Source organism: Artibeus jamaicensis, unplaced genomic scaffold (assembly GCF_021234435.1).
Source record: "Artibeus jamaicensis isolate MK-2021 breed Jamaican fruit bat unplaced genomic scaffold, CSHL_Jam_final scaffold_2375, whole genome shotgun sequence".
NCBI lineage: Eukaryota > Metazoa > Chordata > Mammalia > Chiroptera > Phyllostomidae > Artibeus > Artibeus jamaicensis.
In genome coordinates this window covers 861,326-873,579 of record NW_026522032.1, presented here as the reverse complement: position 1 = coordinate 873,579, position 12,254 = coordinate 861,326, and the positions used below count along the sequence as shown (strand labels likewise).

Sequence of the window (12,254 nt, the reverse complement as noted above, 5' to 3'; positions counted from 1 at the left end):
GGACAACTCTCCTTTTCCCCATGAGCTCTGCTGGGGAAAGGGGTGAGTGGCCAAAACATCAGAGGCCTTGGCAGCTTGCTTGAATCCAAAGAGTACCTGGAGATCTAGGTTCGAGCCACTGCTCCGCCACTAACTCCCAGTGCACCCTTCACACAGCCCATGTCCTCTCTGGGCCTCAGTGTCACCATCTGTCACATGAGGGAGGTTGGAAAAGGCGGTATCTGCTGTCTTTCTACCGCTTCCATGGTGGGAGCCTGTGGTCCTCACTGTGGAGAGCTGTGGTTCAGAAGGGGAGCAGGTCCCTATCCAGGTACTAGGTGCCCCCACGGATGCCAGGTGTGACGTGCTTTACCTGACATCTTCAGTTTCTGTCACCCCCTGCACCCCTCCTAGTGAACCACAAGGCCCTTGAGCCCAGCCTCTCACTGTGTGCACCACCAGCTGGTTCAGTCCCAAACCACTGATCTGAGCTTTGTGAGCAGTTGGGTTTAGCCCTGATGTGCCTGAAAGCAAGTGGGGGGGGGGCTCCTCAGGGTCAGCCTGTCCCCATCTGTGGCTAATAGGTGTCCTGGGGTCCATTTTGGGCTTTCCTAGTCTGTGGGGAGTGGGGAGGAGCAGGTGGACCAGGGGGCAGACGGCTGGGTGGGGGCAGGACGCACTGAAGGAATGGCCTGTGTCTTGCCCTAGGTGAATGGCAGCGATGGCATGTTCAAGTATGAGGAGATAGTACTTGAGCGGGTGAGTCTGCCAGCAGGGCGGGATGAAGGGGGAGGGGAGTGAGTGAGCCAGGAGAGGGGAGGGCCTTGAACCTCAGTTTTAACACTCAGAGGGGGACCCACGTGGAGAGGATGGGGCGAGAGCGGCCCTCAGAGGCCGCGTCGCTGCATCAATCAATCAAGCGACTCACAAATATTAATTGACCTTGCTCACTGAAGCCTGGATAATTGAGGAGGGGATGGCTTTGCGGAGGCTTCTACGCCATCATGATGAGCACAGGCCGGGAAGCCACCAGATTTCTGATGAATGTGCCCTGGTCTGCGCTGGTTCCTTCTGAGGCCTGGAGCACCTGCTTTGGGTGGTTGGGGGAGGTGGGAGCCAGGAGTCCTCCCTCAGGCTCTCTGAGTGACCAGACTGTGCCCCTCTCCACTCCTTTCTGCAGGGCAATTCTGGCCTGGGCTTCAGCATCGCAGGTGGCATTGACAACCCTCATGTCCCTGATGACCCCGGCATCTTCATTACCAAGATCATCCCTGGTGGAGCAGCCGCCATGGATGGGAGGCTGGGGTGGGTGAGGCGGCCCAGAAGCAGGGCTGGGGGCCGCAGGGGCAGGGTAGAGATGAGTGGAGGAGGGCCACCTTGCAAGGATGACCCTTCCATTCAATCTGAGAGGAGGGGGGAGAGGGAGGGGGAGGGAAAGAGGGGGGAGAAAGGGAGGGCAGGGGAGGGGAGCAGGAGGAGGCAGGGGCGGGGGTGGAGAGGCGGTGGTGCGGTGTCATGCCTCTTGGGCTTCCCCCACAGGGTGAATGACTGTGTGCTGCGGGTGAATGAGGTGGACGTGTCGGAGGTGGTGCACAGCCGGGCTGTGGAGGCGCTGAAGGAGGCAGGCCCTGTGGTGCGGTTGGTGGTGCGGAGGCGACAGCCCCCACCGGAGACCATCATGGAGGTCAACCTGCTCAAAGGGCCCAAAGGTGCAGCCCTGTGGGTTCCTGTGCTCTGGCTAAAGGTCTCTGGTGTGCCCTGTAGGAGAATGGAGGGAATGGCCTCACTCCTTGCCTGACTCCCCATTCCAACTCCCAGCCTTCTCTGTCCACCTCATGTCTCACCTTTACTGGCCTGGGGATGGCAGTGTAGTGTTTGCAATCCCTGGGGGGTGGGGCGCTCCCTTGGGACGGGTGTGTTGTCTGGGAGCAAGGGTTGGGTTTGGGACTGACCGAGCACTCTAACGTCTCCTGTGGCCCTCTCCCCACTGCCTGCTGGCTCCCACCCAGGCCTGGGTTTCAGCATTGCCGGGGGCATCGGCAACCAGCACATCCCAGGAGACAACAGCATCTACATCACCAAGATCATCGAGGGGGGTGCTGCTCAGAAGGATGGCCGCCTACAGATCGGGGACCGGCTGCTGGCGGTGAGACAGCTTTCATGGGGATGCCCAAATCGTTGCATGGGGAGGGGGAGCTCCAGCAGCCTCTCACTGCACCTGAACCTCACTCGGGGACTAGGCATTGTGGGGAAATTTAAGAGCATCCTTGGAATTGGGTGTCCCAGACACCAGGGTCCTAGTTTTGTTCATGGCTGTGTGTCCCTCACATGCCCTACCCTACCCCTATCTCAGGCTTCTCTGCCCCTCACAGCACTATACTTGGGTCTATGAGAGGGCACCGCTGAACTTCACTGAAAGGACCCCTTCCGGGGGGTCCCAGAGAGGCCCTGCCTTCTCCCAAGTGCTAGCCCGAAGGCCTCTCCTCTCCTAGGTGAACAACACCAATCTGCAGGATGTGAGGCACGAGGAAGCTGTGGCCTCGCTGAAGAACACGTCTGACATGGTCTATCTGAAGGTGGCCAAGCCAGGCAGCCTTCACCTCAACGACATGTACGCACCCCCTGACTACGCCAGCAGTACGTACCCACATGCCCTGTGTCTGGGCCAACGCCCCCACCCCCTGGCTTCTGGAGGGAAGAAGTTCATACCCCTTGTTCAGGGACAGAGAGAACAGAGGACTAGTGCTCAGGAGAACTGACTGCAAACCCCAGCTCTGTCCCCTTGTAGCTGGTGCCCTTGGACAAGTCCCTTTCACCTGTGTTTAGTTTCCTCTTTGGCAACGGGGAGCTAATGCTGTATGTGCTGCCTTCCTCATAGGCCTGCTGCAAGGATCAAATGAGACCAGGGACGAGAAAGCCCTTGGAAAACTGTATTAGGCGACAGAGATGTGAGGGATTATTATTAGTCACACCTCCAGTCATGCCTTTCTTTGTAGACTGCCTCAACTTTAGCTCTTTCTAAGACTCACAGGAGTGAGCCCAGGACTCAGAAAGGGGCTGTGGAGGAGGAACCCTGGGGGGTGCAGTGGGGAGGAGAGGCCTGAGGAACTAGCACCCCTTGGTGCTGAGGTGCACCTGAGAGGGGGCTGTGAGGGACAGTCCTTGGCGATGGGAGGAGGGTACCTCCGTGTGTCTGAAGTGTTCTCTCCCTTTCTTGATTTCAGCTTTTACTGCCTTGGCTGATAACCACATAAGCCATAATTCCAGCCTGGGTTATCTCGGGACTGTGGAGAGCAAGGTCAGCTACCCTGCTCCTCCTCAGGTTCCCCCAGCCCGCTACTCTCCTATCCCCAGGCACATGCTGGTTGAGGAGGACTTCACCAGGTGAGACCCCCGCCCCCTATCTAGGGGCAGGGACGGGAGGAATCCCTTTCTGGCTGCCTCCAGGCCTAGTGTAGTATGGCAAAGATGGGGACAAGGTCCTCATCGCTCCTATTTTGGGGAGTCTGGGGCCCTCTGTCAGCCCTTGGGGCCCTCGGAAGGGATAGAAGTGGCTGCAGGGACGAGTTCTACCATCAGGGGGAGTGCCAAGTGAGTGGCCCCAATCCAAAGTGCTGAGAAAGGGTGGGGTGGAGTGTTTAGGGGGCTGAGGAGGTGGAGGCTGCGGGGGTTCCTGCCCCGAGACAATTGCCGCCCCCTCTGCTGCAATCATCCCGAATTACAGACGAAAGCCGCAGCCGGTGGGGTTGGCGGGACGGGGGGGGGGAGGAGGCTGGCGGGCCGGGTGGCATCGAAGGGACCGGCCCCGCCCCACTCTGGCGGCGGCTGCGGTGGAACTGGTCGGGCCTGCCGGGGTTCCGGGGGACAGGTTTGCCGTGGGGTGGGGCCTGGTAGGCTGCTGGGCTAGCTGCAGAGGGGCCGGAAGGATAGGCGGGCGGGGGAGATCCGCGGGAGCCATGGAGAGGGCACGCAAATTCTCCGGCTCAGGCTTGGCTCAAGGCTTTGGTTCGGCCTCGGCCTCGGCCTGGAGGAGGGCTTCGCAGAGGTGGGCCTGGCCGCTCCGCTCCCTACGACCTGGAGGGGATGGCAGGTAGGAGAGGAGGGCTTCTGGCAAGAGCATCCGGGACTCAGGGAGGAAGTCTCAGGCCTAGACCCAGAGCAAGAAAGGAGTACTCTTGGACTTGGGGCTCCTCTGATTACAAGATGCTTAAAGTGTAGGCGGTGGGCTGGGGGAGTGTGCCAGGGGCCCTAGCAGGATGGATATACCTGAGTGGCTGTTGTCTTCACCTGATGCCACTGTGACCATTTACTGAGGGATTTCTTATGCATGGTTAGTTGTAGTCCTGGTTCTCCTACGTTTGTTCCCTCCCTTCAGTTAGGCTCCTAAGCCTCTTTGGGGGACCTGAGAGTTATTTACCTCTGTCTCCCACATCACCTAGCAAGGTTGCATAGTAGTAGCTGGTGACCACATCTGTTGTTGGGGAAGGTAGGATGGGTCATAGCATGGGGGGGGGGGATTTTCAGACAGCAGAGGCGCAAATGGAAAGTAACTGTGAATGTTTTGAGGATGCAGGATACAGTCAACCTCAGGGTGATTCCACCGCCCCTAACTAATTCCTCTTCTGTGGCCCAGGCTCCAGCACACCAGTTGGCAGGAGAGGAGAATATGGGGAGGAAGAAGAGCAGGCAGTGGGCTCTGAGCTATGGTGTCCAGAGCCCAGGCTAGGACTTTGCCGACCTGAGAGACTAGAGGACTATCCACTGGGAAGCTGACTCCAAGGGCTCAGGAATCTGGGAGGGAAGAGGAACTGAAACTTGGCACCTGGCAGAAAACAGCAGCCAAGCAGGTTCCAGGAGAGAAAGGGAGGAACAGGCTGTCATACATAGGGACGTAAGTCCTTCTTCAGTGATATGGGAGGGACTTGTCCCAGGCTGGTCCTCATAGGGACACCAGTTAGTATCCACCTTGTACTGCCTGACCCTTTCACTGCTTTCCCACCAGAGAGCCCCGCAAGATCATCCTGCACAAAGGCTCCACAGGCCTGGGCTTCAACATCGTGGGAGGAGAGGATGGAGAAGGCATTTTTGTCTCCTTCATCCTGGCAGGAGGCCCAGCTGACCTGAGTGGGGAGCTGCGAAGGGGAGACCGGATCTTATCGGTGAGGAGACAAAGGCAAGATGGGAGGTTGGGAGTTGTGCCAGTCTAAAGGCAGGAGGGGAGAGAGACCCTGCTTTTTCCAAGGACCACTTCTTGAGACGGGGGAAGGGCTAACAGCTGGAGGAAGCTTCTATTTTCTTTATGGATGTCCTTAGCAAGGGACGGGGACCAAGATGAGACTTATCCTTGAGGAGGAAATGAATGTATCTTGGATCTTAATTCTGGTTGGCATTTGACCCTATTAAGATAATTATGCCACTAGAGATGCCACATCCTTTAGGTCCCCTCTTAGGGGCAAGGACTGGATATTGAGAAATGCATCTGAGTGGGTCAGGGGTAGGCTATGCCTCTCTCTTTCCTAACTGCTAGGATAGAGGACTCCCTTTCTTGTTTTGGGGATGGCTATAGCCCCTCTGTTTCAACAGGTGAATGGCGTCAACCTGAGGAATGCAACTCATGAGCAGGCTGCAGCTGCTCTGAAACGGGCTGGCCAGTCAGTCACCATTGTGGCCCAGTACAGACCTGAAGGTAGGAGAAGGTGGGGCGAAATGATTTGAGTATAGACTTATGCTAAGTGTTGGCTTTTGGCATCATAGGTAACAAAGCTACTTGACGGGGTCCCTTCAAGCCTGGTGCAGTAACCTCTTACTCTCTCGGTTTCCTTCTGGACAGGGGTAGGTTTGGGCAAGTCCCAAGCATCTTAATTAAGGCTGTGCTCAGAGCCTGCTGATCAGGGTTGCAGTGCAGCAGAAGGCCAGTAGTGGGCAGCAGCCTACGGGAAGAAGCCCAGAGATTGGGGCAGCTGGAAAAAGGGGAGGGGGATGGAAGAGGGGCGCAAGAGAGCTCAAAGGCGAAGACAAGGGACTGTGTGCCCTGTCACAGGAGGGTAGCTTGGTTTAGAAGGCTCTCAGAGAGACAAGATCCAACCTTTTAAAAGACATATTGGGCCAAAGGTCTGTGACCCTCCACTTCCCTCCCTGTATCAGGGTGACTATGAAAGTCCAACAAACGCGCTGAAAAGGTGATGCCAAGCCCTCGTGGTAAGGAATTGGGAGTGGATCCTCCTCCCCCTATGAGGGGCCTTCTTTGTGTTCTCAGGGAGCAGTCCCCAGGCTGGGGCGGGTGGGCGGGGCCGGTTATGCAAATAAAGGCATTTGATTGGCTGGGACTAGAAGAGGCCCAGGTGCCGAGGTGAGCTGCGAGCTGGCGGCGCGCCCCAGCCAGCAGGCCCGCGGGGTGGCCATTGGCTAGCCGAGCGCGGCCTCCAACCACACGCCCCGCCCCCTGACCCAGGCGGCGCCCGTCCTTCCCCCCCCCCCTCGAGCGCCTCAGGCGTCTCCTCCTCCTCCCTGCCGTGTCCCTCCCCCCTCCTCCAGCGCGCCCCGCTTTGTGTCCGTGGTCTCCCGCGCGGGACGGAGGGGCGGCCGGAGGAGCTACCGCTTTCTCAGCAGTAGACCTGGACTCGGACCCAGCGCCAGGTGAGGTGGGGCGGACGGGGGGGTTAGACGCCCTCCTTGTCCGCCCGAGCCTCTCTGCGGTTCTGTTCTCAGACTAGACTCTCTTTCCCAACACTGCGCCCCGCATTCTGCGCTCTTGCCCAGTCCTTGCGGGCTCAGCTTGGAGCCCCTCCTGGGGGTCCCTCCGGGGCCCAGGGAGCGCCTCCCTCCCCAGTTCCTGGGCACTGTCTGCGGCATCTCTTTGCCATCACCTCTCCTAGCCCACCAGTTCTGTCCCCTTTTTCGCTCCAGGGCCTCGGGCCTCCCGCTGCAGCTCCCTAATCCCCAAGCTCAGAGGAATTTTCTAAAGCGCTCCTCCCCCAACATTCATGAATCCACCAAACCTGGCTGCCTCTGGGAACACCCGAGACGGGCTTGGCCTCGACAGGGTCCCCCACTCCTGCTTTTGTTTGCTCCGATTTCTTTCACCTCCCCCTCCTCTTTGTTAGCCCACCCTTTGTCCCTTAGGGCTGCAAAGCCCGGGCTCTTTGGACACTTAGGCCCCGTGGGTTGGTTACTAATGTGGAGGACGGGACCTCTCGGGGCAGGTGCGGTGGTTCCCTGATGAGAAAGAGAGGGGCTGGGAGCCGTGAGGTATCTAAAGTGCCTACCTTTGTCCTTTCCGCCCTCCCCCCACTCTGGTTCAGTACCTCCATCCTCGAGCTTTGAAGGGAAAGAAGAGAGGGACCGACCCCCTCCTGCACTAACCTTTCTGGATCCGGGCAAAAGTGTAGGGAGGTAACTAATAGGAGAACTGGCTGGTTTGAGGTAATGGGACAGAGAGATGCAGATGGACACTCTGAGTCATTTCTCTCCTTGTTTGGTGTTCAGCTTAAAGACAAGAAACACACCTTAGGGTTATTGTTTTTATGATTCCTGCGTTTGCTGTGGGCTTCTTAGAGTAGAGCTAACCATCTGATTGTTATTGGCAACCGGTATTTATTCACTTTCATGCGCACAACTTTGATAATGCAGTTTCTGCAAAGAAAATGGTTTCTCTTGCATATTTGTTTGTGTGTGTGTGTGTGAGAGAGAGAGAAATTGATGTGTTTCGGTTTTGCTCTCTGATGTTGGGCACATGGAAACAATACTGTGAATCTCTCTAGTGGTAGGATGCTGGAAACTGGTGACTGCATGTTTTGGTGAGTTTTGTTGGGGGAATGTAACTGGTTTTCATACAAAGCTGCAAGTTGCCCAGGGTAAAAGGATTCCTGCAGTGTTGATTGCTCTCTGAGACTATTTTTGAGAAGTGGTTACTGTATGCTGAGGTGCTCTCTACCACTTGCTACACAAAGCCTTTCTTCTCTTATCATTTAGTTGGAGCACTGCTGTTAAAGCTCTGTCACCCCAATCTTACTTCTTTCTTTGCTTTGATAAATCCAACAGGGTCCCAATGTGCAAACGTTGTTTGTTTTTTTTTTTAATCTTATTGGAAAATGGACCCTTGGAGACAGGTTCAGAGGGGCTCAAGCATTGTGTGTCCGGCTCTGTATTTTCTTTGATAAAGTGATAGCTTTTAAAAATATTAACTCCATGTTCATCATTTTATAAGGACATTAAATACTGTTCTTTGCAAGGTTGCATCACATGGCCATTTACAAAATGAATAATGCAAATATATGTCTGTTGGCTAAAATGGCAGACACCGCATGTTATTGCCTAAGTAAGGGTTCGCTCTTTGCATATTTTTCACATGGAATGTGGGAGCTGGAAGGGATTATGTGGTCCAACTCACTATGAAAACTGGAACAGCAGCAGGAGAACAAGGACGTGACTTGCCTAAGGTCATGAAGGGAAGGTTGCCAAGGTCAGCAATCAGGCTATTCCTGAGGTCCACCAGTTGGGACCAGTTGTGCTTGGGAATGCCTGAGAAACCTAGGACCTAGTTAGACCAGAGGAACAAGGTGTGAAGGCACTGGGGAAAGAGAAACTAGGCAGAGAGAGGGAAAGGAAGACGTACGTGCAGGGGACCAGTAGCATGGTGTCCATGGTGGCCACTGAGGTACCATTGCCAAATCAGTGCAGTTTTTAGCTACATACCCTTTAGCGTGAGCAAGGGTATGAAAAGTAGCTTTGACTGATTAGAAGAGTAAGAACAATTCTTCTCCTTTTTTAAACAGCTTAATTGAGATATAATTCTTGTACCCTAAAATTCACCCATTTAGATGTACAACTCAGTGGCTTTGAGTCCATTCACAGAGTCGTGCGTCCATGGTCACAGTCAATTTTAGAACATTTTCATTACTGTTCTCCTTTCAAGATGCAGAGACGGTGCACTTAGGGGCTGGCTGGCAGCTGGGTAGGAATGAATGCTCTAACCTATTTTGCTTCGTGTGGGTCAAATCCATAATGAAGAGAGAAAATTGTGGCTGTCTACTTGAACTCTACTGTTCCTAACATGGTACAAGCATTTTTATGATGAAGCTTTGGAAAACATTAAAGTAGAAGTACTAAGTGATAAACAGTGAGAGATACTGTTTAATAGTTTCATTCCTGATTGCTCCAAATTGTTGTGGACACAGCAATCTTACCTATTAGCTAAAAATAGCCTGATGTTCTTGGGCATGTATAATCCTGCTTAAAATTCAAATTGAAAATTTAAACAAGTGGCTCTTGGCAAAGGCTCTTTTCCAATCTATTCAGAAATGAAAACTATTTTTCTGTGACTTGTAGAATTACTCCTCCAAGGGAAGGATGGGCTTTGTGTTCAAACCAGATCCTTCATTTTCTTTCTCCTCTAGTTACTTCGTGTCAGCCTCTGTTTATAAACTGAGCTAATGTTTTCTGGAAAGCCCTTTTGTTTATAGGGTAGAACCTGAACCCTAAATCAGGAGGTGAGCCAGAAAATGGTCATAAAGGTAGCTAAACCAGGAACTGATCTTTTGTGACCAGTCTTTTCAACTGGAATGTAAACCCAGACAGCCTGAGAGTACAGGGAGTAAGAGAGAATTCCAGTTTTCCATACTTACTTCTTTAAAGTGCCAAGTAAGCTTCACCATGGAAACATCTTCAGGTAAGGCCTGGGAACTAAAGATCAGTGTTCATAATAACTTGAAAACATAACAGGGATATTTTCCCCGTAACATTTAAGTAACCTTTCCATCTCCCGTGTTTAACACGGAAGGGTGTAAACATAACTGCTTACCTATCAGCGAGATCTTGGGAGCACAGAGGTGAAATTTATCAACACCAAGAGTCAAAGTCCTGAAGTGTCTGTTGCTATCCTAAGAGAAGGCTAACCTAGGGAAGGAAGAAGATGAATTCCTGTTAATAGTGTTTCTATTCTGAACAATGTGAAGAGAGCTAGTATTGTATTTATCTTTATGCTCCCAGCACCTAGTCTGGAGCATGGCATGTGTTTGGTTGAATTGAAATATTGAATAGCTCTATGTTCACATGGCTTTCTGAGCATCTTCAGGATATCTCTGTGGGATAGGTAATATTATCCCTATTTAAATATATATATTGATTTTGAGAGAGAGAAATATCAATTTGTTGTTCCACTTATTTATGCATTCATTCATTGATTCCTGTATGTGCCCTGACCAGGGATTGAACCTGCAACCTTGGCGTATTAGCACTGCGCTCTAACCAACTGGGCTACCCCAGCCAGGGCCCATTTTACAGATGAGGATAATGAAGCTTGGAGAGGTCAAGAGACTTGCTCAAGGTCACACAGTCAGTAAGGGGCAGAATCAAAATCTGAAGTCAGATTTTCTGAGAACTTCGGGTCCAGGGCTTTGGCCACCAGGTCACAACTTCCACCCAACACAGCAGAGAAGCCATGAGCCTCCCCCTCTCCCCACGCAGACACACCTGGGCACAGGAAACCTTACTGCTCTCAGGTTTCTCAGGTGCCTGCAGCTGTTAGCCAATGGAGTAAATCAACTCCCAAATGTCAGCTTTTTAGTCTGGATGGCCACAAACTCCTGCAGCCAAAGGAGGAAGTAACCTGGAGGCAAAGGGGCTGTTGGAAGCTCCAGGGAGACCCACCTCCCTCTCCTGCAAAATAAAAGTGAATTTAGGAAGACTGCCATGGGATAATATTGTGGGAAGAACCCCAGAAGGAGCCAAAAATGGGAGTTGTTGGCCTGACTTAATGGCAAATATGTGCAAGCTTAAGAATATTAATGCAGTAAGTAGGCATTTCGAATTTGTTCAAGTGAATGGAGGTGTATCTGTCATTCATTTTTTTATGACTTTACAATTCACTCGTTTAAAGGGACAATTTAGTGGTGTTTAGAATGTTCACAGAATTGTGTGACCACCCCCCTACAATCAATTGTAGAACATTTTCACCAGCCCAGAAAGTCTGCACCATGTAAACTGTTACCCGCCCCCACCTCTATCAGCACTAAGCAACCACTAATCTACTTCCTGTCTCTATGGATTTGCCTATTCTGGGCATTTCATGTAATATACTGTGGTCTTCATGACAGGCTACTTTTACTTAACATAGTGTTTTCAAGATTCTTCCATGTTGTAGAATGTATTAATACTTCATTTCTTTTTATAGCTGAGTAATATTCTATTATATGGATACACCACATTTTGTCTATCCATCATGTTATCGCTTGATGGGCATGTGTGTTGGTTGCACTTTTTGGCTGTTTTATGTAATGCTCTTATGAACATCGGTATGCAAGTTTCTACACGGACATTTGTTTTCATTTCTCCACACACCCGGATCATATGGCAAGTCCATATTTAACCTTTTGAAAAATGCCCAGGCTGTTTTCCATAGTAGCTGTACCATTTCACATTCCCACCAGAAGTGGGATGGTTCTGATTTGCCCGCATCCTCACCAGCCCTTGTCAATGCCAGCCTCTTTGATTCTAGCTGTCCTGGTGGGTGTGAAGTACTGTGGCTTTCACTTGCATTTTCCTGATGCCTAAGATGTTGAGCACCTTTTATGTGCTTATTGTCATTCTGTTTTACTCTGCTTGATCTCCTGATTGGATTCTCACAGTTTCCAAATTGACTTGAGACCAGAGGAAGCCAACTATGTTATTACTCAGATGATTAGAGGGAACCAAGAGGGGTGAGGGACCAAGTTGCGCTATTGTCACTGTGCTAGAGGGGATTTAAGGGTTGGGTGTAGACAACTTCGGCCAGGAATGCTTACCTGATAAAAATGATAGGGCTTACCACTTTTTAAATTTTTTATTTAAAAAAATTTTAAAGATTATTTATTTTTAGAGAAAGGGGAAGGGAGAGAAACATCAATGTGTGGTTGCCTCTCACGTGGCCCACACCAGGGATCCAGCCTGCAACGGAGGCATGTGCCCTGACTGGGAATCAAACCGGCAACCCTTTGGTTCACAGGCCAGCACTCAGTCCACTGAGCCACACCAGCCGGGACACCACAATCAATTTTAGAACAGTTTTCTCACCCTAAAATGAAGACCTGTACCATTAACAGTCACTCCCCGTTTTCCCCCAACCCCTCCCCTGCCCTAGCCCTGGGCAACCACTAATCTTTCTGTTTCTTTAAAGTTATCTTTTCTGGCTAGTTCATATAATGTGGTCTTTTATGCCTGGCTTCTTAAGTTTAGCATAACGTTTTTAAGGTTCATCCATGTTGTAGCATGTGGCAGTACTTCTTTCCCTTTTAAGGCTG

At 51.9% G+C, this 12,254-nt stretch overlaps 1 protein-coding gene across 6 annotated transcripts in view; it reads left to right on the top strand.

Annotated features, from left to right (window-relative positions):
• The window catches only part of DLG3 (discs large MAGUK scaffold protein 3), a 53,076-nt gene that overhangs the window by 2,959 nt on the left and 37,863 nt on the right, over positions 1 to 12,254 (top strand). The window contains exons 2-9 of one of the 6 annotated variants that reach the window (XM_037133094.2): positions 688 to 738; positions 1,160 to 1,284; positions 1,519 to 1,688; positions 1,989 to 2,125; positions 2,472 to 2,616; positions 3,204 to 3,363; positions 4,982 to 5,138; positions 5,563 to 5,665. In XM_037133094.2, the coding sequence (XP_036988989.1) occupies positions 688 to 738; positions 1,160 to 1,284; positions 1,519 to 1,688; positions 1,989 to 2,125; positions 2,472 to 2,616; positions 3,204 to 3,363; positions 4,982 to 5,138; positions 5,563 to 5,665 (1,048 nt within the window). Of the gene's footprint in view, positions 1 to 687; positions 739 to 1,159; positions 1,285 to 1,518; positions 1,689 to 1,988; positions 2,126 to 2,471; positions 2,617 to 3,203; positions 3,364 to 3,659; positions 3,720 to 3,811; positions 3,848 to 3,882; positions 4,070 to 4,981; positions 5,139 to 5,562; positions 5,666 to 6,477; positions 6,616 to 12,254 lie in introns of those variants that run through there. The other 5 variants (XM_053656658.1, XM_053656659.1, XM_053656656.1 and 2 more) reach the window with 5 other exon arrangements.